This window comes from Pantherophis guttatus, chromosome 6 (genome assembly GCF_059756535.1).
Source record: "Pantherophis guttatus breed Tessera chromosome 6, ASM5975653v1, whole genome shotgun sequence".
Classification (NCBI taxonomy): Eukaryota; Metazoa; Chordata; class Lepidosauria; order Squamata; family Colubridae; genus Pantherophis; species Pantherophis guttatus.
This window is the reverse complement of record NC_142068.1, coordinates 75,700,792-75,726,036: the sequence shown is the minus strand read 5'-3', so window position 1 is coordinate 75,726,036 and position 25,245 is coordinate 75,700,792. Positions and strand designations below refer to the sequence as shown.

At 38.3% G+C, this 25,245-nt stretch overlaps 1 protein-coding gene across 3 annotated transcripts; it reads left to right on the top strand.

The window, feature by feature from the left end:
* The first annotated feature begins 8,232 nt into the window (after positions 1-8,232).
* Positions 8,233-22,278, top strand: NUDT13 (nudix hydrolase 13). 3 transcript variants are annotated; one of them, XM_034425975.3, is made up of 10 exons: positions 8,341-8,531; positions 8,902-8,973; positions 9,279-9,381; positions 11,628-11,767; positions 12,695-12,802; positions 14,324-14,430; positions 17,546-17,671; positions 19,174-19,285; positions 20,031-20,185; positions 21,188-22,278. In XM_034425975.3, the coding sequence occupies exons 3-10, from the start codon at positions 9,293-9,295 to the stop codon at positions 21,374-21,376; spliced, it is 1,026 nt and encodes a 341-aa protein (XP_034281866.2). In that variant the 5' UTR covers positions 8,341-8,531; positions 8,902-8,973; positions 9,279-9,292; the 3' UTR covers positions 21,377-22,278. The 3 variants fall into 3 exon arrangements, with proteins under 3 accessions (XP_087727900.1, XP_034281865.2, XP_034281866.2); XM_087871774.1 differs by lacking the exon at positions 8,902-8,973 and having other exon boundaries at positions 8,233-8,359; XM_034425974.3 differs by lacking the exon at positions 8,902-8,973 and having other exon boundaries at positions 8,321-8,531.
* The last annotated feature ends 2,967 nt before the right edge of the window (positions 22,279-25,245 follow it).

Below are 25,245 nucleotides of genomic sequence, written 5' to 3'. Positions count from 1 at the left end.
GCGGATGAAGAGGGGGGAAAGGGGGGGAGTGTTGAAAGGAGATTAGGGTGGTTTGGGGTTCCCTGTAGGCGAATTGGGAAGCGACTACTGAGAGAGGGGTTAGAATTTAGAGGATGGGACGGGATTCCCGAGCATCATCCAGTCCAGTGTTTCCCAAAGTTGGCAACCTTAAGAGGGGTGGACTTCAATTCCCAGAATTCCCCAGCCAGCCAGACAAGGCTGGGGGAATTCTGGGAGTTGAAGTCTGCCCGGCTCAATAAGTTGTCAGTCAGGTCCAGCCCTCTGCAATGTGTTTGACAAACCCATTAAAGCATGAGAGTTATAACTTTTTTTTTAAGTTTAAAAATACATTTTAAAAAAATACAAACTAAGAAAAAGATAGTTTAAAAAACTGAAAAGTGTTGAGGAAGAAAGGGAGAAGAAAGAAAAATGTAAAAAAAACCCTATTTTTAAAAAATGACTTCTGCTTGTATCAAGACAGGTACAAACAATTTCAGTAATTTTACTTTTTTTAACATTTCAACTAAAGATCTTTTTTTCCTATATGATATGTATAAACAAATTAGAAAGACGCAGCATTCAATCTTAATCAACAAAAGTCCATTAAGGGTTTCTCAACCTTGATGGCTTAACCATGGGTAGAATTGGTGGCTGGTGAATTCTGGGATACAGAATTCTAGAAGAACCGTTGTAGAAGAAGAGCAGGCAGAGTTGGAAGGTGGAGTAAAACATGTCAGTAGTTGGTCATTGCACTACCACAAGTGGCTCAAGTGCACCCCACCCCCTCTGTGAATTTCATTGATTTTTATCTAGTACCAATCTAACACTGACCATTAGATTTTTCTAGTCAACAATAAACTCTTCTGTGCTTTGAACTCAGTGAATGCTTCTGGTTATTTGCTCCTGACAACATCCATCTTCAAGCCACCAAGGTTGTCACAGCATCTCATGGTCACTTGATTACCATTTTGGGTGCTTTGCAACCAACACACGTTTACCACCATCACAGTGTCCCGTGGTCATATGATCACCATTTGTATGCTTCATAACCAGCTTCCATTAACCCAAATTAATGGAAAATGTGGAAGTTAAATTGCAAATTGCAGTCATATGACTTCTCGCTCAATGACCATGGTGAGTCACAACGGAAGAGGAAATGATGTTGTAAGCCTGGCATTGTCACATGGTATCTCACTTAGTGTCTGCAGCACTTAGCGATGGAGTTAACTTGTCCCAATTGTAGTTGATAAGTGAGAACTATCTGTACCGTATTGGGTATCCTCTTCTATGCGATGTGTAGATTAGTTCAAACATCCATCTATTCCTAGGTTTATGATGCCTTTCCATGTGCAAGAACATCTGATTCTTTTGCTGTAATTGTGATTTGCAATTATTATTTGGAATCTTTGTTTTACCCTGTTGGTGAACTTATAACAACTAGTAATTTATTTTTTATTTTGACACTGATCTTTAAAAAAATGCTTATCATGTTTGCTATCATTTATGTTTGATTCTATAGCCTTCTTCCTTCCCAAGTATTATTAAATGGGTTATAATCAACTAATGATATTTTACTCTCTCTCTTTTCTGGTAATTAAAGACCCATGGGTTATTTTCCAATCTGAAAGGGTCCCTCCTTGTAACATTTAGGCAATTACATCACTTAGAATGGGTACATGTCACTTAGAATTTCTGATAGCTTCTTTGTTTTAGTGGGCCCATGCAAAATATTTCACTATTTTAATTTGTGCAACCAATGCAATCCTGTTTTTCAGATGTTGCTTCTTGGCATTATACTTAATCATAAAAAAGTCCTCAGCCTTTAGGATGAAGAACAAACATTTGCAAGTTGGCATTTCTTGAAGAAAGACCCACATTATCTTAAATTGTAGGAGACCTTTGTCATCCTTAACACATACAAAGGACAAAAGGTGGGAGAATTCTATCCTGGTCCCAAATTCAAAGTGACCTGATTTAGCAGTAGGGCCATTAATATAAAGACACAATTGGAAGCAAAACACAAGAAATTTGCTGACTCGCAATCAAATGACAGGAGTGCCATTCTATTCAACGTATTTTGTTTCATAATTATAAAGATTTCTTATTTCATATTTGCATTTCTTGTATACAGATAGAAAGAACAGGATATCTTCCCAAATAGACCAGATAGAAAACACGACCAGGTGAGCTAATTCTACTACTAATAAAGGCTACATTAATAGAATCCTGGAAGTCTGAAAATATATTTCTCTTGCTGTCCCCTTTGTAACCTGAGAACTTGGGGGGGGGGTCCCCTTCTGAGCTACTTTCTCTGCCCATTATATAGCTATGTTCTCTCTTAACTGACATTCCCTAGGCAGCATCTTTTCATCCCCACCATTCCATCTTCCAAGGTCATTCCCAAATACTATCACATCAACCAATATCAGGAAGGAGAAGTAAATCTCATAAATACAAGGCATTGTATTCAGTATATAGGCATGGCATATTTCATAAGAAGATACATGTACCATTAAATCCCTAATATTATACAGACACTGGCTATAGTTATAAACTGCCAACTGGAATACTGCAGGTGCTTTGTTTAAAGCACTATAAAATGATTTGTTTAAGATTCAAAATAATATCTGATCTGGAGAAATTATGCTTGGCCAGTACCGATAGTTCTCGACTTACGACCACAATTAAGCCCAAAATTTCTGTTGCTAAGCAGGACAGCTGCTAAGTGAATATTGCCCCATTTAACAACCTTTCTTAACAGCAGTTATTAAGTGAATCACTGCAGTTCAGTGGTGGGTTGCCCCTGGTTCGTACCGGTTCTATAGAACCGATAGTAAAACTGGTAGGAGGCCCCGCACACTGACTCCAACGTCATCAAAACGCTTCTGCGCATGCGCAGAAGAGCGCACGTGCAGTGTTGTGGCCCGTCAGTGGCCTGTGCATCTAGTAGCTGATTCCGACAGCGAGAAGGCTGGTGTGATGCGTCAGCAGCTGTGCAGCTGGCACTCCAGTCAGACAATGAGGAGGCTGGAGAAGATGTGGTGCCAGAGGCGGGGATTCAGCCAGGGCCTTCAGAACCTCCAGAAGCTCCCATAAGTGAAGAGGAAGAGGAGGAGGAGCGCGCAGAGCTGCCAAAAGGCAGGAGTGGCTCCTCAGGAGGATGTCTCTTTGAGAGTTAGGCTTGGGGTTAATTGGCCACTCCCCTAGCCTATTTAAAGAAGGATGACGACTGAGGCAATTTGCAGGAAACAGCTTGGTTCATATTCCTTTGCGTCTTGATTCCAGAAACGTCTGATTGGCTCTTGCTCCTTTCTTGTCAGTTTTCCTGCAAATTGCTTCTGGGCATTCTGCCAAACACAGTAAGATTACAATTATCTGAAATGACTGTGCTTCAGAATTGAGTTATTATTCTTTGGATTCTTGTCGGCTCTTAATGAAGTTAAATTAACAGCCCTTGTTCAGAAAAGACTGATTTAAACTCTACTTGTGTTCGAACAACTACTAAGAAAACTCATTAGTAGTCCTTAATTAGTAAACTAAGGTTTGTACGGACTTTGTATGTGCTGCGTTCTTTGGGTTCCGTAGCTGGGGCAGAACACGCAGCCTCACTGCGAACCGGTAGTGAAGGTAAGTAGAACCCACCCCTGCTGCAGTTGTTAAGTTAGTAACACAGTTGTTAAGTGAATCTGGCTTCCCCATTTACATTGCAGGTCAGAAAGTTGAAAAAGGTGATCATTTTTTCAGTAAGGCCAAAGAATTTGAAAGAATACAATAAATTTTGTAAATAAAAATGGTGACAGCTCACCAAGATTACTAGGTGTAAATAGAAATACATATTATTTCCATAGCAAGGAAGATAAAACAGGAATGGTTAACTTATTTAGAGTTGGGCAAAATAAATAGATTTCCAACCTTAATTATTAAATGTTCATTTATATTACATGCAGTTCTCAGATTTTGCAAAACCACAACTGGCTTATGCAGACAAAACAAGGAAGAAAGGCAGAAAGGGATTTTTCCATTCTGCATTTTGCAAAGATGACTATGCTTTTAAGCAATTTGTGAGACTCCTCTGAATTTCTTATGCTTCCACAGTTGAGAACCTAAAAGAGAACTCTTTTAGAGATAATGCAAAATAAGAAAGATTATAAATTTTGGGATTATTCCGATGCTGATGGTGCTTTTTCTTGTGATAAATCAACTGATTTAGCCACTTAACTGCTTACATATTTAGGCACTCTCAAAGTAAAATGTATTGATGTATTCTATGAGCTCGGTAATTTACATTTGTTTAGATTTTTCTCTGTACAAAGCTTTCCTTACTTTTTTTTTTAGTGTGCTGATTAATTAATTAATGACTGAATTCTGGTATTATGGCTTGTAAAATACATTTCTGTGGCAGCTTTCCAGAGAAAAGCAAGTATGCGTTCAAGTTAGCTGTGCTAGAATATGCATGTGTTAATCAGTGGAAATACCTTTCTGCTAACCAAGCTGGAAATTTTTATAACAGTTATAATAGAAATTACTCTAGCTTCACCTCCCATTAACAAGAGAGAGATTAATGTGAGTGCTTTTCTCTTTTTCTCTTGTTAGCTCATAAGAAACCATTGCAGCATTCTACATTATTTTAATGTGTGTGTCATATATCTCCTCAATGGTTTATTTTATTTTATTGCTATGAAGATATGACTTCTAATGAAATGGTTGACATTCTTTATTACTCTCCTGGAGGATAAGACCAATAAAGGGATGACATTGTCCCAATATATTTTGTAAACATCCAATTTATTTTTGTATAAGAGGGGGCCACACTAATGTGCTACTGTAGCATATAAGTGGCACACGTAAAAAAGAGGTTTTTGATCATATGGTTATAGCATTTGTTGTTTCTTTTTTAACAGCCTCCCCACTTTTCTCCGGCTCTGAATAGACACTCCTAACCAGAGCACTTCAGCATATGTTATTCTCAGCATGGTTGTCCAACAAAACCTATGTACAAGTACTTTACTTTTGTTGTGGTACTTGCTTATGATTATGTTTGTAAGTTGAATTGACCATTCATTGGTTAAGAACAACACTGGCTGCAGTTTGATAGGTATGTAACTTCTATTAACTGGATTGTTAACCCACAATTTCAATACAAATAAAACAATGCCAACTAAAATTAACTGTGTGTTCTTACGTTCATTGGTTGGAAGGTTATGGAGTAGCCTAATTTGTGTGGGAGCTAGGAAAGTTGTAAATGTGGAGAACCTTGCCTTTAAAATGTTCTGCTAAATAAACCCTGTTTTTCTGGAAGCCACATAATTCTATGAAGATCAATATGAAATCTTTCTAAAACATAGCTGACATAGGGGATGCTTGTGAGACTTGATGGATATGGAGGATAAATTGTCCCAAATTCTCTCTTTTATCTTTAACTCCTGATGCACTATCCTAACCTTTCGTGTCACTTCTTTCTTGCTCAGGATTCCTTTCTCCTTCCTTTCTTCCTTCCTTCCCTCTCTTTCACCCCCTCTTTTTTTTTTAGGACTGAAGCTAAAACACATGAAGAACTGTTGCAGTAACTAGGTATGTCAAGTGTAGTGAAAAGAAGAACTAGGGGTGATGTGATAGTAGTATTCCAATATTTGAGGGGCTGCCACAAAGAAGAGGGGTCAACCTAAGGGCAAGTCAAGAAGCAATGGATGGAAACTGAACAAAGAGAGAAGCAACCTAAAACTAAGGAGAAATTTTCTGACAGTAAGAATAATCAACCAGTGGAACAACTTGCCTTCAGAAGTTGTGGGTGCCCCAACACTGGAGGCTTTTAAGAAGGGACTGGACAGTCATTTATCTAAAATGGTACAAGGTCTCCTGCTTGAGTAAGGAGTTGGACTAGAAGACCTCCAAGGTTCCTTCCAACACTGTTATTCCATTCTATTCATTAATTTTCCCAGTATTTTTAGCTCTTCCTTCAGCTCTTTCCATTCTCAATTCCAGACCCCCATTTCTTCATCTCATGATGTGAAAACACCCTTCTCCAGTTATTCTCAAGCATCCTGGCTCCTCAACAGTGGAAATGGAAGGTGCATGAAAAAACATTATAACACATGGATACAATTTTATTTTATTGATTTAATCCATTTTAATTTGTTTTTCAGACTGAGATTTACTTACTAAGAGTATATTCGTGAAATGAAGACATTAGATGGCCATAGGTCATTACTTTCACCACCCAGCTAAAAGTAATTTAAATATAAAAATGAATCACAGGCATCAGCAGAGAGTTTTATAGGCACCTGGGGAAATTACTTAAGTGTTCCAGGTGTGCCCTAGTTTCTGTTTTTATGAGCATCCATATATTTCACGTCTTAGTTGATGTACACAGAAGTAGTGCATCAGTCTCTAAAATTCCTTCCATTTTTTTTATTTTAATCCTATTTTTTGTGTGCTGTAAGACTTGAGTTATAGCACAACAATGAGTTTTAATGTCATTAAAACAAGGAGTTTTAATCACAACAATATAAAGTCTGTGGTACAATTAAAATTATGTAACAATAAACAGCCCCCCCCAAATTATATCACAGATTCATAAAACCAAGCAAAAGCAATAAACATAGAACTATTTTAAGATGAACTGGGAACAGTAGTAGTGAAGAAGCAAGGTGTCATCTATGAAAGTAAATAGCTTGTCATTTAGGATATTATTCTGCTCTGCCCACATAGTGAATACCACTACCACATAGCTGACTATATTTCTTGGGTGCTCGTTTCTGTGACTACACATTGCGTTTCATAAATCTGCCAACTTCACATTATTTGTAAGGAAACTATTTTAGCACTGATGATGTTACCTAGTTGGGTAGTGAAAGGTCTGCAAGAAAACAACCAAGCTCAGAGAGCACCAAGGACTCTAACCTAGGGATGAAATTCAGCCGGTTCTATCAGGCTTGGGCAAATCAGTAGTGCCGGCGGCAGGAGGCTCCGCCCACCTGCCCAGATGTCATGTCCCATTTTTGATCCTCTGTGCATGTGCAGAATTCCCTGCGCATGTGTGGAGGAGGTGCGCGCACGCTCACATTTGCAAACCGGTAGCAAAGGTAAATGAATTCCACCCCTACCCATATGGTTTGGTCTTGTCCTGTTATTGTCAGAGACGGATGACATTGTTAGATTTGAAACCGTATCACTATGACTTTGTTATAGTCATATGTAACATGTATGATTTGCTGCATGCTAACGATAAATATGTTATCTATGAAATATATAAATTGCCACAATCTCAAAGACTGTAGTACACGTTCTTTTGAGATTTGGAACCTATCAAGATATGAAAAATTACTGATCTGGGGCTAAGAATTAGCTTAAAAATTATCAGGCAACACTAAAGAAATCAAACAAATTTGCAGCTATAGGACTGTTGAATGTATTGTCTGCCAATATTTAAATTGGAGTTCGGTTTTTTTTATTCTTTTTAACAAAGGAAGAAGAAATCTTTTGAGCAATAAGATTACAACTTTTGGGAATTGTTGGTAACGGAATTTGCTAGGAACCACTTTTTCTTTCAAGGTTCTTACTAAGAATACTTCTTTTTTAAAATGACCATTATATTTGAAATTACTGTTCCATGCCTGTATACTTTCCTCTTAAATTAGCTTAGTTAGTACTTAACATTGATTAAAAAGGATTATCAGGAGAATATTCTAGCATGGAGAATTGACATGCTGTTTCATATTGAATTAGCTACTGTGAGGGCTTGCTAGGGAATTCTGGGACTTCATATACAAAGATTGCAAAACACTGGTCTACATTGACTGGCAGCAACTGTCTCTTTGGCGATTCATCCTCGGGTGAAGCTACAGTTTTTCCATTTAGCCTAGAAACGCGAGGAGCGTCTTTTGCACTTGAGAGTAACCCTGGAGCTAAACCGAGATACATTTATCAGAGTCGATCCCAGGTTGGAGCTAGCTCACTTTCTTTTCCTATTCTTGAGCAGCCTATTTTTAAACCGGCTAACAAAACCAACGTTTGCTGCTTTCTTTCTTCCTTCCTTCCTTCCTTCCTTTCTTTCTTTTTTCTTTTTGCATTTTATCTTTGGTCAAAAATGCTTCGGCATCTGCGGCATTAATCTTACAATTTTAGCAACTACTCCTTTGCTGTTTTAAGCCTATCCTTAAGGGGGAAACATCAACAGGGCGCTTTAAAAAAAATTTGCAACTTGTTGTATATTTGCAACATACGCTCACTTGCCTTGGGAGTACCCAAGGCGGAGGCATTATGGTCAACGTAGTTTACGGTAGCAAAGCTTACTCCTTTCGTGGCGGAACTGCAAGGCAATACTTCCTGCTGGCGGAAATTGTTAGGAGCTGCAAAGCTAGTAAATGGAAGGCGTGACAGTGTTTGACTAGCGTTGATGCTAAAATCACTATTCATCACCAATGAATAGTCCCACCTTCTCAGCTCTCTATATTTAACTTTTGATTCTGCGTCTCGCTGTTTTGCTGTCTTTGAAAGCAGAGGCACACTTTTCAGCATTTCCCGGATTAAAGGTTAGAGGGTGATCGAGAAGTTTAAATAATCCTTTACTTTCGGATTAAAGTTCCCTGCCTGCTTTCCCCCCACCTCTTTCCTGATCGTCGCCTGATGTTGGTTTATAATCCATAACTTGTTCTACAATCCCTTAAAAGCACTAGTTTCATTTTTAAAAAAACAGCAACTCTGAAAAACGTTAACACGGTTTCTTTTCAAAAGATATTGTTTACTTTGCAACCTTGAAGGGTCTTTAGTAAAAGACGAACACGGAAATACTGCATTCCATTTATTGCCATTTTATTCTGAATGAAAATGGTGGAGGGTTGCTTTAGTAGTCTCATAGTTTGGTGTAAGCAATAGAAGTGAGGATTTTTTGTTGTTTTACAGAAACGCAGTGCCACTTGCCGTTTGAAAACTAGAAGAGGCAGCTGTAGTTGCTCACAGACACTACTACTGATAGTAAGTTCGAGTAGAGGGAGAACAGAAAGGCTTCTTGTTATTTAGGGTTTTTTTATATTTCAGTCATTAAAGTGTTCTTAGGGGAGCCGGTAATAATGAAAAACGCCTAAAATCTAAACAACAGTGAAAGAAAATGATATATAATAAGTCTGAACTGTGTGAGTAACTGCTAGTTGTGGTATGTACTACGGCATTTCTCTCCTCCGCCTCCTCCCTTTACGAATGAATGAGATGGCTTGTTCCTTCCATAATCTGGTTAGGAAACTGGTAATTTACCACTATTTTTATAACTTTGTTTTTTTCAGTTGTGGCATGCAAGATGGTTATAGCTTTGGCATGTCAAGTGGGATATAGAAGAACTTCAGCTCTGTGCTGTAGGATTTATTCAACCTATGTCAGGAGAATGAGGTATGTATGTTCTTAGCCCATGAGAAGTCTTGAGGCATAGGCTGGTTCTATCAAGTCTTCTCAAAATATATTAGCTAATGAGATAAATTAAGAATTATTGGACGTTATAGTGAAGTTTTACAAAGTTTGTGACTATAACAGTAGATTTGTATTCTGGTCAAATAATTTGGGCTATCCTTCATTTATTTACAGAAGATAGAGCCCTATTGAATATAATAATTCCTCTCCATGTGCAGGGACTCTGCCAATTTATAATCCATGCTGCCCTCTTGTGTCTCCACAATACTGTGCAGCTCTTTGCAAGCTGAAGTTTAATTATTTAATGGATTTATAGAGCTGCTGGATGTGACTCTGGCTGAAACAGACAATAACCAACACTATATAGCATTAAAAAAGAACAATATATAAAATATAAAATGATGAGCAAATGTGGTAATTAGTCATCCAAAAGGACACTCCATTCAACTTGGACCCAAATGCTGGGGGGAAAGCCACATCTTAATGGGATTTTTAAAATGTTAAGAGTTGGGGCTTATCATATACAGGTAGTCCTCGACTTACAACAGTTCATTTAGTGGCTGTTCGAAGTTACGACGGCACTGAAAAAAGTGACCTATGACTAAAAGTCTGTAGAGATTCTCAGTCATCCAGGTCATGGTTGTCCCAAAGGTGCTTTTTCAGGAGGCAACTGTGTCAGAGTTAGTTGCAGCACACACCATCAGACACAATTAAATAATTCTGCAGGATTCAACTACATATAAGAAACTTCTTTATATACAATACCATACAGCAGAATTCAGCATACAATATCGGGAACACAGAAGCAATATTCATAGAAGCAAGTCATTACAGAGTAGAGAGACACAGAGTAATATATTGTACAGAGGCAGCCATTACAGAGGCCAAACCAGCTCTTATATACAGTTCAGCAAGTCTAAGCCACGCCCAGACTCCAAACTGTCTCTTATGGCCCCATACAAACAAATACTGTGTTTCAGTTTCCAAACAGTCCCCATTGGCTGACCTGTTGCCATGTCTATTTCATCTCATAATTACTTATATTGACAAACTGGACTTTCTTGTTTTTTCTTTTGTTTTTTCTTTCTTGTTTTTTCTTTTTCTCATTGAGAAGCAAAATGTCTTCAAAAGAAAAAACAAGAAAGTCCAGTTGCCTCATGAAAAAGCAGTTTTGGGATGACATGCCTATTTTTCACACAGGCAGTATCCCCCTGGTCACATGATTTATATTTGGAAGCTTGACAACTGGTTCATATTTATGACAGTTGCAGTGTCCCAGGGTCATGTGATCATCTTTTGTGACCTGACAAGCAAAGTCAATGGAGCCAGATTTACTTAACAGCCTTATTACTAGTTTAACAACTGCAGTGATTCACTTAAGAAATGTGGTAAGAAAATAGGGCAAAACTCATTTAACAAATTTCTCTCTTAGCAACATAAATGATGGGCTCGATTGTGGTCGTAAGTCGAGGACTACCTGTATAGGGGTGGAGACTATTCCTAAGGGACAGCCTGGGAATAGGTGACACAATAGGAAGTGACACACTTCCTAGGTTCTATATGATTACAATATTTAAAGGAGATTCCCTATGGGAATGTGTAGAGTGAGCAAATATTCTTTGGAATAGGTGGCCTCTCAGGTAACATGGATCTATGCCATGTAGGGTTTTAAAATGGATCCAGCACCTTGCATCGCACCGAGAACCTAGAGAGAGAACCAGTGTAACTTGCAGATGGCGGAATTACAAGGGCACAATGACCCACACCATTGCATTCTGGACCAACTAGAGCTTCTGAATAGTCTTCAAGGAGAGTCCCATGTACCTCAGCTGCTGCTCCAGCAGCCCAGTTCCCTACAAAAAATAGTTTGCAGTATTTCTTAGTGAGCTGCATGATGGACAGTCCTGCCTCATCTTCTCACAAAGTCCCCAGGGTTCTTCTCTCTGTCTTGAAGCCAAGAGACAGCTTTGCCATGATTATCTTTGCACTCCCATCTGGCAAACTAGAAAGAAGTGCTGCTCAGATTCTAAGAGAATACAGAGAACAGCAAGGAAAGCTTGCTCTGAGAACTTGGCAGCCAGCGCCAACAACTCTTAAGAACAAGGGTACAGTTCTGAACAGACACAACAGGATTATATTGTTTTATGTACCTCAGATGAGTAAATGCAGGGAAGATTGTTATTATGTCTATTCTTGAGGTGCTCCTTCTAATTCTTTCCTAATTACAGATACATGTTCAAGCTGAAAGAAGATGATGATGCTTGTCGGCAGGCCTATAATTCTGGAACTTTCTTCTTGTTTTATAACTTCTCTCCTTTTGTGCAGCGAAAAGGAAAAGGGTTACTAGCCCCAAAGTTAACGGCAGCAGGTATCTTCTGTATTATTCAGACATAATTCTACTAGATCAATGCTGATATTCCTGAGCTGTGCTCCATTTTTAAGACTCATAGATTTGGAAAGTGCCATTGAGGCCATCAAGGCCAATCTTCTACTCAAGAGTAGTGAAGAAAAGGGGGTTCAACCTATTTCTCAAAGCATTAGAAGGCAGGACAAGAAGCAATGGATGGAAACTAATCAAGGAGAATTCCATCCTAGAACTAAGGAGGAATTTGCTGACAGTTAGAACAATTAATAAGTGGGACGATTTGCCTCCAGAAGTTGTGGGTGCTTCAACATTGGAGGTTTTCAAGAAGAGATTGAACACCCATTTGTCTGGGTTTCCTGCTTGTGCAGTGGGTTGGACTAGCAGACCTCCAAAGTCTCTTGCAACTCTGTTATTCTATTAAATTAAATATCCTGAGAGGTGGCTTTGTACCTTCTGGTTGACCACCTCCAATGATGCAGAGGTCATCATCGTTCTGATTCATTTGGTTCCAGCATAAAGTCTTTCTTACTGCTAGGAAGTTTCTTTTCTATCAAGCAATTAGAATTTACTTAGGGGGAAAAAGCCTCGAAGTAAAGAACAAGGGCATCCTTGACTTAATGTTACAAGATATCAAAGATGTCCTTGCTTTCTGTTTGCAAGCAACCTGGGATGATGGCAATTTATGAGATGAAGGGAGTTGGAGATCTTGAATAGAAAATTAAGTCTCACTGCTCTTGTAAAACTGCAATCATTGGATTCCTTTGGGAAGCACTTTTTATTATAACATTGCTTTCTATTAATCCAGATGTGTGATAAAGGATCTGTGCATCTGTTTTAGACTTGCTATATTAGATAATAAATATGTTAATGAATCTTTAAGGGGTGGTGGTTGTATGTTTTAAGGCATCTCCTTATTCTAATATCTTTCAGAAATAAAAAGACTTTTGCAGAAATTTCAGAAGAATGAGAAGATGATAGAGGAGTCCATGCTGGTGGGCTGTTCGGAAGAATGCACTCCATATTTTGCTCTTGACCTAGGTTAGAATTTGTAGGAATGAATGTAAATAACCTGACCCTTGTTGCTACACTAAAAATCGTGTGAATCTGAATCTCATATCCTAAGGATGTGCAAATTTGTCAACGTGGGAACCATTAACTTCAAAGGGTTCTGGTATGATCCACCCAAACTTTGCCATTCTTGGCTTCTGGTGGCAAATCCTCGGCATCGGAACTGGGTTATTCTGGGACTTGTACATTTGGTTCTCGAAAGAAAATTATTTTATGAATGAAGGCAAATATCTGTGTCCCAGGATAAAGTTGCAGGAACCAATCTAGGTTGGACGGCGAGATCAGAGATTTAGTTTTCCGTGCTTTTGGACTCGTGCTGGAACCAATCCTCAGGAAAATTTCTCTCTGCTGGAATGTGTGCTTTGGGCTGTTCTTTACATCGTATTTATGTGGTGCCTGGCTGGGTGTGGCTTTGTATTGGTTAATTGGCATGTTGATGGCCAGCTACTAAGGCCAGCTACATGATTCCGGAAGCTCGGAAGACTAAACCTCTGATTCCTGTGACCGACCCAGACTGGATCTTGAAAACTATTTTGTATTTTTGGAGTATTTTGAGAAGAGATTTAAAAACGCCCTTATTATATTTTTGTAATCCTCTGCCATGCCTTTGCTTAGTCATTTTTAAAAAAGATTGAAATTCAGCCATCCTCAGCAGTCCACTCTCATTTGCAAAATGAAAAGGTCAAAACTCTACAGAATAGTTCAAAGTGGATGTAACATATCCTTTTTAACCTTGTATTCACCAAATTGCACATGCAATGCTGATGCTCATTCATTCGCTTAGGAGGGAGATTTTTCAGATGTCCTGAATAATTTGGTGGTATTTGCCAACTTGATTTCTAGTCTAATTATTTGTGTGTTCTCACCAAATACAACTGGACTTATATTTTATGAAAACATTGTTAGGTGTTTCTGAATTCTTTAAGTGCTGGAAGGCTTTATGGGATACAACACTTGCTCAGGACTCTTTACAAAAAAATGGAATGGCATTTTGTATACGTTGAGTTTATTTGTAAATACTCAGCAGATCAGGTCTTTTGGTTCACTATTACTATATTATTTCTATAGCAACGCTATTTGTTTTTCCTAATTTCCCAGAAATTAACCCCCTGATCCTGGCCATAGTTTCCTCTAAAAGTGATAGTGGGTTCTGTTTTTAAAGGCGATAATCATGAGTTATATCAGGATAGGCAGCAGAAAATGGGGAGCTGTATCTGCCTATTTAATGTGAGCCATTAATCTCCATTTCTGTGATAAAGAAGATAATTGCCAGAGCCATTAATCTTGCTCATACCACAGCCTATCCTTTATATAGAATCACTGACCTGAATAATGTTGTTGAATGATTATTTGATTTTATAATACAATTATTGGTTAACTTATCAGCAACAGTATTAACACTACAAGAACTATGGTTTAATCCATTGAAAAGGTGTGGGGGAGGGGGTAATAACAAAGATGTTTGATTCCCACAGATTTATTGAATTCCAGGATCCTTGCCAAAAACTGCTGTGGAGTCTGAACTTGATGGATCGTTTGGAGAATTACAGAAAGCTTTCTTCCAATTAGAGGAGGAAGATGCATCTTTGATTTCCACGGTATGGTTTCATGCATAAAATACTGTGAAAACAAATGTCACATGCGAACTCCTATATAATGGTGATAAAGAATTGCAAGCATTTCCAGAGGAAAATAGGAATTTCAGCTTCCTGATGTGGGCAATTTTTGACTGCTTGATTTATGCTTTCTCTCTCTTTGTTTTTCTGTCTTCTCAATTCTGCAAACTGCTCTTCTTTGGGTCGGCCTCTTGGCTTGTGATCAGAATAGCTCAATTTGGTCAATACCATCCAGAAATTTTGATTGGACCCAGTCAATTTCCATTCATTGAAGAATCTGGAATTTGTCGTACTTTACCCCAGTGAAATTTAGAGATACTTACTGCATTATTCCATTGAATTATTGGAACAGGTGAACATAAGATCAGAAGTGATTCTTTTTTTGTTCGCTAGTTTAATAACTTTATTCCTTGTATTTGGCTATTATTTGTTTTAATTGTAGTTTGTTAAATAGGACATAGGGCAGTGATGGCTAATCTTTTTGCCATTGCGTGCCAGGAAGACTGGGGCGGGGGAGGTTTGCGCGTGTGTGCCCACACCCATAATTTTATGCCCCCCGCCCTGCGCATGCGTGCATGACCCTCCCCCCCCCTCCCGGCACATGATGACCCGGTAGGCCTGTTTTTTTTTCTCACCTGTCTCCAGATCCCCTCTATGCATCTGGGGAGGGCGAAAACAGCCTTCCCCACCCCCTTGGAGGTTCTCCAGAGGCCCGAAACGGCCCGTTTCCCAACTTCCAGTTGGACAGGAAGTGACTTTATTGTTGTCCCCAGCCTCCAGAGCCTCTCTAGGAGCCTCTCTCCACATCAAGCATGAAGTTCAGAAGCGGTTTCCATGTGGAAACAAAAGTACTTATGTTCTTTTCTTTAATCAAAGTAGTCAGTTTTGGCATTTCAGCCAACTCCATCAACTTCTGCAACCATCTTCCATGGTAGGAATCGAAGTGTCCTTCCATTTTTGCACATACAATAGTCTTGCTGCTGTCAACATACACAGTAAAAAAGTTCCACATTTTTTCTCCTGTTCTTTTTCCATTAGACCCAAAAAGAAAAGGTGTGGTTTCATTTTTATCTCTGTTTTCAGATTTTTTTGTATTAAAATATGAATCATACTCCAATTTTTTTTTTTGCTTTATCGCATGTCCACCATAGATGATAAAAAGTCCCTTCTTTATTTTTACATTTCCAACATTCATTTGACATGCCTTTATACATCTTGGATAACTTAACCTAGTGTTAAATACCAACAATACATCATCTTATAGAAATTCTCTTTTAGATTATAATTTAATGTAAATTTTAAACCCTTCATCCACATACTTTCCCATTGTTCAAGTATCACATTATATTCAAAATTCCTTGCCCACTGAATCATATAATGTTTTACATGTTCATTTTCCAAATTCAATTTCAATAACATTTTATAAATCTTAGCAATAATATATTCATCGTTGCCACATAATGAAAGTTCCTATTTATTTTTTAACAAAGTCAAATCCATAGCACTTTTTATCCAATTTGAACCTTTCTTTCAATTGCTGATAAGTAAACGAGCGGCAAGCGTAACCTTCTGTTTCAAGTTCTTCCCTCGGCTTTAGTATTGGGTCACCAGAATTAACAGATAAAATTTTTACTATACGTCAGCCAATCTGGCTTTGCCACCATTTCTTTTCTTAATGGTTACAAACAAAGGGGCAACTTTGTAGAGAGCTTTGTTTTATATTTACTCCAAACTCTTTTAAGTATGGCACGTCTAACAAAATTGTTATTAAAATCAACATTAACTTTACTTTTGTCATACCATAAGTAGCCGTGCCATCCAAGCCTTAATTCATGACTCTCTAATTTGAGTAGCCTCTTGTTCTGGAGACTCACCCATTCTTTTCCCAGGTCAAACAGCATGCATCAAAATACAATTTCATATGTGGTAGACCCAACCCATCTCTTTCCTTGGCATCTTGCAATACTTTACTTCTTGCCCTATAAACTTAGAGATATCCTTCTGCCATTGTTTAAATGGGTTGTGAGTATTGGTAACATTTTTGTTGTTGTTGTTGAAGTGACTTTACTGTGCTGTAGACCCAGTTCAATCCCAGGAAAGGCCTGGCAATAATAAATTACTCTTTGAATATTATCTGAGTAGGTGTGGCATCCAGTAATGGGATATTCACGATTCTGTAGCACTAATATGTACTGGAGAGACTGAAAATAATCTCTTAGGGAATAATTTATTTTTATTTCCTAAATAAAAAAGAGAGGGAGAATTTAAAGTTTTTCTGGCAAGCCTCTTTTTGGAAGGAATCTCACTTAAAGGAACTGTACTCATCACACACTACTATTCTCCAGAACTTTGAAATCTGCCCAGTTCTGCATCTCTTAGCACTCGTACCCAGGGCTCCAATCTTTAGTCCAGCCCTGGCAAAAAGCAAAAAGTCCTGTCTGTCACTCAGAAATGCAGAACTTAATAAATCTTATCTGGGTCTACACAGGAGCTAGCTGCATAGTTATATAATCTTGCCTTGAGAAGATGATTTTAATGAGAAATTCCCTCAAGTCAATGAAGCCAGATTTCTAAAGACAAAGGTAAATTTATCAGGAAAGGGGAAATCTTGAAGGGGAAGCAAGAATTGAACAAATTCCAAGTAAAATCAGTGCAAACAATCTAGCTAGAGTAATTGCAGGTAGTCCTTGATTTACAATAATTTGTTTAGTGACCATTCAAAATTACAATGGCACCGAAAACATCGCCGACAGAGTTTGACACAACTATTGCAGTACCTCCCATGGTCATGTGTTCAAAATTGGGATGTTTGGCAACTGGCATGTATTTACGGTGGTTGCAGTGTCCCAATGATCCCCTTTTGTGACCATCTGACAAGGAAAGTCGATGGGGAAGCCAGATTCACTTAACTAACTTAACAGCTACAGTGATTCACTTAACAACCACGGCATGAAAGGTCGTAAAATGGGGCAAAACTGCCTTGCTTAGAACAAACATTTTGGGCTCATTTGTGGTTGTAAGTTGAGGACCCCCTGTACTTAAATTTTTGTCTGACCAGAGCCTTTCCTATCCTGATTCACTGAATTGATTTTTGTAGTCTCACACACTGCTTCGATGGCATGATAATAACCAATATTGCGGCAAAACCGGAGAGCCCACAATGAAGAATTTGTCTGGGAGCAAACGAATTTGTCATACCAATGGAATCATCTATTATCCACAGGTAGGCCTCCAAATCGAAAAGAATGTGGGTCTAAAGCCGTCCAGGTAGCCAGCGAGATTTGTTTACACTGGCAAAAGCTTTTTGTAAATATATTTTTTAAAACCCTAATTATGAGTTACCCTTAGGATGATTCTTGCAGAATAGCAAAGAAAATTATTATTTTTTTTTACTTTACTATATTTCCCAAACTGTCTAAAGCAACTTTGAAGCCAATGTGCCACTTCTGTTGATCTCTAAACACTGGGAACATGCAGAGAATTCCCTGTGTCAGTCCTTCTACCAGTGAGCAAATAACAGCATGAAGTTCTCAGGGGTGCCAGTAGAATAAAAGCCATGTCATCCACTCCATCCAAAATGAAAAGTAAATACATTGTTAGCTATCCTCCCTCATCATTTATAGCTTAGTTCATATTCTGTGCGTCGACTTGTTTATAAGCAGAAAAACAAAACAAAAATCCATGCACACGAGCGGTTGATAAGAGGGGGAGCTGCCAAGTTGCCAAGCCACCTTTCTGCCACTCTATTTAATTATCCTTCTCTGCTATGAGGACGGAAGAACAGCATGTTGTGATTTCTGCAACCTTGTGTCTTTCCCAATAGCTGAAAACCAGCTTACACAATATTGTGGTCTTTGGAATGAAGAAGAATGAATATGTTTCAGATGATCAGGATATTAAAAAGTGTATCAGCGAGAGGGTTGCCTTGAAACTACGAGACTGGTACTGAAGCAAAGATTCCCAATAGCAGGAAGACTGTCTACAAGTGCTGAATGTTTACAAATAGAATATTAAATGTGTTTTTATTTCAAGTAAATTACAGTAACCCTCTCAACATAGTAGTTTTCAAAGCTAGCTAGCAATGGACTCTCTTTAAGATCCAGCAACCATGTGTGCAGCCATTATAACTTTGAAATGGAGACATCAGTACCTTTTTGGGTGGTCCATTGTAACTTTGAACTTGGAGGACTACCTGTATTCTCTGATCAGAACTTGTGTCCCTGTGGTAAAACATGTGGTAATTTGGTAAAACATATAATGAGCTTTTGTTTTTTTGTTTGTTTTAAAAATAATTCATTTTAATACTTTAAATAAAAGTAATATTTTAATACTCCTACCTCCTGATATTTTCCCAACAACCAGAACCCTGGGAGGTGGGTTGGGCTGAGAAACAATGACTGGCCCAAGCTCACCCAGCTGGCTTTCATGCCTAATGCTGTACTAGAACTCACTGTCTCCTGGTTTCGAGGCCAGCAGCTTAACCACTGCATAGGTATCTCATCTATTCTTGATCATCAGTCTTTTCTTTTTTTGCTTTAGCTAGCGATAGCTTTAAGGTTGACTTAATGTGTTCCTGCTGTTGTTATTTTGGTCCAAGGTAAAATGTAAGTGAATCACTCTTGCTGGTCCCATATTCCACACTTCCCGTTATTGTGACCCGAATTGCAACTTCATGTGGTAGCTGGCTAATATAATCATTGTCCTGATGTGTTTGTGCCTTTTTAGATGTCTCCGGTGGTTATTACATTGGTGTCCGATGGGAATCGATGCCTTCTTGTACGGCAGGCGTCATTTCCTAAAGGGATGTACAGTGCTTTGGCTGGCTTCTGTGATATGGGTAAGAGCATGTCCACAGTATGTATTTTTTACCTAATCTGTTTTAAGTTTATGAATATAGAATTCGAGTTATTTATTTGGTAAATTGATGAAATCTACTTTTATGACTCAAATCAAGCATCTTTATAGTTTTTCTGTTAGAACAACAAAAAGGACTATAATTGACAGGTTTTACATTAATTATAAAAATAAATTAAGCAAGTATTTTTGTAAAAAAACAAAAACCGGCTTAACTGCTGTGTAACTGGCAGTATTATTAGATAAGTTTCTAGAAATTTATTTATTTAAAATGTTTGTACAATATAGCCAGTTATTTTAAAACAACCCTGGTTGACTTGCATGTAAACAGTTCATTAAGTATTTTTCTACTTGGCTTTTCTGCTGACACGCAAAAGCTAGTTTAAGTGGCATTAAAAAGAGAAAAGAAAATTAAATACATTTTCTGAAATAAAGCAAAGTGACGGCCACTTTGATATTTATAAGGGAGTTGTGCTAAGGTGCTGGTAGACTTAATTCTTTAAGCATCATCGTGATCATGCTTTCATGAAATTTTGATGACTCTTGGCATATGGACAATACTTGGTAAGAAGAAGGGCACGTCAACTCTACTTTCAGTAGATCATATTCCATTTTTTAAAAAAATCCTGATATTCAACTTTCTTTTATGTCAGTAAGAGGTTTTATACTTATGCTGTCAATACTAAAGATACAAAGATATTGTCCTTCATTATGTTTTCTGCTCTCAGGTGAGAGTCTAGAAGAGACAGTCCAACGAGAGGTTGCTGAAGAAGTAGGCCTAGAAGTGAAATCTCTCTGGTACTCTGCATCTCAGCACTGGCCATTCCCAAATAGCATCCTCATGATAGCTTGTCATGCATTAGTGCATCCGCTACAGAGCAAAGTAAGAATGCTGATAGAATCCTACTTTGATTTTATTTGATGCTAGTTTATATATGAGAACCTAACCTAACCTTTCTTGAACTTGGATCTCCCTAACCTGGTTCCTTTCAGATACAATATATTGGACTTTGAACGTTACAATTCTATGCATTTTCTGGCCGCTGAGATCCCTAAAAACTGACAAATAATCCTTATTCACTTTAGTTCTTTGATGTTTTATGAAACTAATGAAAAACAAGTCTGGATCGTGTCCTTCCCTAACCCAACTTTTCTATATATGCTGCCTGGTGAGCATATGATTGTAATAGTCATATATATCTGTTAGATTATATCATGAGCTTTTTCCTTGAAGAGAACACTTAATGTACAAATCTTACATTAAGGCTAAATTGGAGCCTCTGTAGTATTTCTCTAAAGCAGGTTATAGGCCAGTGATGGCGAACCTTTTGGGCACTGAGTGCCTAAACCGGAATGCGCGCATGCACGCCGGAGCGCTGGAAACCCGAAGATGGGCTGGCCGGTGCGCATGCGTCTGGCCATCTGGTCTTCGGGTTTTCAGCGCGCTGGCCAGCTGATCTTCATGTGCGCCAGAGTGCCAGAAATCCAAAGACGAGGTGGCTGGCGCATGTGCATCAGCCAGCTGGTCTTAGGGTTTCCGGCGCATGCAAAGACCAACTGGCCGGCATGCATGTGCATGCCGGAAACCAAAAGAGCAGCTGGCGATGGTATGTGTGCCCACAGAGAGGGCTCTGCATGCCACCTCTGGTACGCATGTCAGAGGTTCACCATTATGATTATAAGCTGTTATTGCATGTGGGGACAGGAGTTTGGGACAAGAAAGTCTTGCCTTCTGTTGAACCTGGGATGAAGATGGCATTTGAACGGAAGGCAGTGTTGTGTTCCTACTCAGTTTTAGTTGTAGCTATGGCTAATGCGTTAATACACCTTCAATAGAAGACAACCATTTTTTTTTCCAATTTTTTTTCAATTATTTCATTTGCAGTGTTCAATCAATACTCAGGAGCTTGAATCTGCCAGATGGTTCAGTCATGAGGAAATGGTGAAGGCACTTGAACGGGAACCAAGGCCTTCTAAAGAAACGGATGACAGTACCTCTTTTTGGGTGCCACCCAAACAAGCTATAGCTCGACGGTTGATCCAGGAATGGGTGAAGCAGAAAACTTCTCCTTAGTTTTAAAAAAATATGCGGGGGGATGATGGTAATTTTAAATCTGATGTCTTTTTTGCAGTGGTCTTCCATATTTTGTGCAGAAGGTACTGGTAAACCATATTAGATCCTTTGACATGTTGTCTTGAAAATTAATTGCTATAGAAATCACTGAATGGATTTGGAATGAGAGGTTGATATCCCCATATGGTAATAATATGTAGCAAAACCGGTCTAAACCGCTGTTCCTTTTGAAAACGAGTAAGAATTGGGTGTATTCTTGGGATTTCTTAGTAAAACCATTTGTGGGCAAACCTGGCCCTTGAATTGCTTGCTTGCTCCTGGAAGCATCCTGACCAATTGGGGTTGGGAATGAAATTAAAATTCTTGACCACCAGAGGACTATCTATGACCAATTTTGCCCTGTTTAGGACTCATCAGATCCACATAGATGTTACAGTTAGTATTAGCCTTACATGGTTGACTTTATCCGTTTGACTCCTCTTCCATCTTTTTAAACAGATGCCTCCTGTCTCTAAAACTAATGCAATGGTTTGCTAAATATACACATTCCCCAACTGAAGTTCGGTTCTCTCATTCTTCCTGTGAGAATTCATGTGAACTTAAAGGATTCTGATGGGGGTGGAGGAAAGTTCATCATTTATATTTGAAAAGTTCCTAATTATACACACACAAACAAAAAGGAAAAAAGCAAGCTGAGGTTGGGGGTGGGGTGGGGGGCGTTTCCCATCCCCATCCCCAGCATATTTTCCCAGCATACTTCACTAAAGATTTAAAGACTGCTTTCCGCTAACCTGCTAATTCTGTTTAGTTTTAACCTTCTTCCATTTCTCTTTGCTTTGGTTTGTGGGTAGGGGCTAAAAGCAGCTCATTCAAATAGGTTGTTTTATACAAAAATAATAAAATGATTCAGTTCAGTAACCAGGTTAAAGTTGTGTGAATTCAGACAGAATATTGATTTAGTGTATGATATGGAGTTTATTGGAGCTTATGTGCTCTGGGGAGTAGATCCTAGCACTCTCTTATACAAGTAGTTCTCTAATTACTACTGGTTGCTTAGCAACTGTTTGAAGTTCCAACTGACCGCCTCAGGGTTACTTATGGGTTACTCAGATTCAAAGTTCCAACTGCTGCCCTCCTTGCAGTCACATGATCGCATTTTGGGCGCTTTGGCAACTGGCTAGAATTTATCGCCATTTGCAGCATTCTGAAGTCACGTGGCCATGATTTGTGATAAATTTTGCCAGAAATGGGTTTATTTCCAGTTTCCAGCAAAAAAAAAAAATAAAATAAATCCATTGCAGACAATGGATTTGCTTAACAGCAACAGTGTTCATTTAATGGTTTTGATGATTTACTCAATGACTCCTTCAAAAAAAGGTAGTAAAATTGGACATGTTCATATGATGACCCAGGTAACGCCAGCATGGGCTACTATTGTAATTTGGGGTTCAATTATGATCATAAATTGAGAACCATCTGTATTTGAGGACTGAATGTTTTACCGTTTTTCTTCGTCTCACTATTTTATTTTCTATGAAATACATGAACCGTTGAAGCTGTCATCTCAGTTGGGAGTATTTGGGGTTCAAATAACAATAGCTCTTAGATTTATATACCGCTCCATTCTCTGGGTGGTTTACAGAGTCAGCATATTGTCCCCAACAAATCTGGCTCCTCATTTTATCGACCTCGGAAGGATGGAAGGCTGAGTCAACCTTGAGCAGATCAGGATCAAACTCCAGGCTTTGGGCAGTGTTTGCCTGAAATACTGCATTCTAACCACTGCACCACCACGGCTCCTTGGTAGTTGTTTTGTAAAATTGTGATGCTTCCAATTTTGCAAAACAAAATATTTACTAAAAATGTCAGTTACATCCAGATGCTTCCAAAGGTTGTCCACTGTAAGAAGAAATTGTGGCTGATAAAACACTAGATTATCCTTTTGCAAAGGAAGAAATGATCTTTACCTTAACAGTACCTGCTTCCTGTTTGACATTGTAGAGAGGACTTTGCTTTCAAAGCAGATTTCTATTTCCCTGAAACTCCGAGGGTTCTTGTCCATAACAGCATGATTATAAAAAACAAAGTGCATGAGGCAGATTGGGGGAGGTTATGGAATTCTGATATCTCCCACTTCTAAATTACGCTACTAAACAAGGTGTAATGTACGTATGCCAGTTCTACTTCTTTCCTATTTCCTGCTCATTTAGTATTTTTTTATTTCTTTATAATATTTGGATCTTTAATTCTCCAAGCTTTCTAAACTTTCAAAAGTAGTTTTGGATCAATAAGAAGAACTAGCAAAAAAAAAGAGGGGGGAGGGGGAAGGAGAGAAAGTGGAACAAAAGTGGGCCACTGCTTTATTTTGTTTTAAAAGTGTTGGTATAAATATAGTATCACTCAAAAACTGGTTTCTCCATTTGTGGATATTTTCAGGATAGGATTCGTATGCCCATAATTTGCTTTAATCAAATATTATCTGTGATACATATGCCAGCAGAGAAGAGGCTCTTATGCAAATGAAACACAAATGTGGAAATACGATCAATAAGCCAGTTGTAATTGTAATGATTGAAATATGTGAGTTGGTAATTTAATTCTTGCATTTTTTTCTTAAGTGAGTCTGACACAAAATCAAAATCCAGATTTTGTCTAGGAGTTTTTGCTGATTCTCCCAATATGAATTTTACAATTTCAACATCATATTTTTGTACTTACCTTTCTCTACAAAAATCATTGTTGAAATGATGAAAATTCGGTTTTTCTGTCAAGATGATTTAAGTTTCGAGTTTCAAAGCCTTTATTTTCATTGTACATTATGAATACAATGAAATTGGTTAGCCTCTACTGGTGCAATCCATGCAAGAATACAAGACAACATGAATAATATAAAGAATAATCCGTATACAAGTGGTTAGCAAAAAAAACCTAGTCATACGTTTCCATATGTACGTCATATTTTTATTTTATTTATTTATTTGTTTGTCAAACATGTACAAGATAAGTTTAGGTATGAACATAATCATAAAGGAAGTAAATACAAATAAATGGGGACAGTAAGACAGGGACTGTAGGCACTCTGGTGTGCTTATGCATGCCCCCTTTATGGACCTCTTAAGGGAATGAGATCCATGGTAAACAGTTTGAAGTTGGAACTGTGAGGGTTTGGGGCTGTAACAACAGAGTTGGCTAAAGCAGTCCATGCATTGACCACTCTTGCTGAAATCATATTTCCTGCAATCGAGATTGAAGTGTTTTACCTTGAGTTTGTATTGATTGTTTGCCCATGTAATATTGTGGTTAAAACTGAAGAAGTTGTTGACAGGCAAGACATCGTAGCAGACAATTTTGTGTACTATGCTTAAATTGGACTGCAGGCGGCGCAATTCCAGATTGTCCAAGCCCAAAATTTTAAGCCTAGTGCAGTGGTCGGCAAACTCATTAGTCAACAGAGCCAAATATCAACAGTACAACGATTGAAATTTCTTTTGAGAGCCAAATTTTTTAAACTTAAACTATATAGGTAGGTACATTGTTATTAACTTAATTAGGGTACTCCTACGTTGGCCTTTGCTAAAAACGTCCTCAATCTGATTGAGGTACGTTCACTGAGGCCAACCCCTTCCAACTCTCCCATCCACACTCGTCTTGTATACTTGTTTCGTTTATCTCCTTTCGTTCATCCTCTCTATTATGTCCAAGCCATCTCAACATACCTTTCTCAATCCTCGACATTACATCTTCTCTCACTCCACAACGTTCCCTAAAATTAACTTAATAAACTTTACTCAAAGTTTTAAGTCTTAGTTAAACTATAGATATGTTGAATAAAACTTGATATCATACTTAATAATGATATTATTTATTGA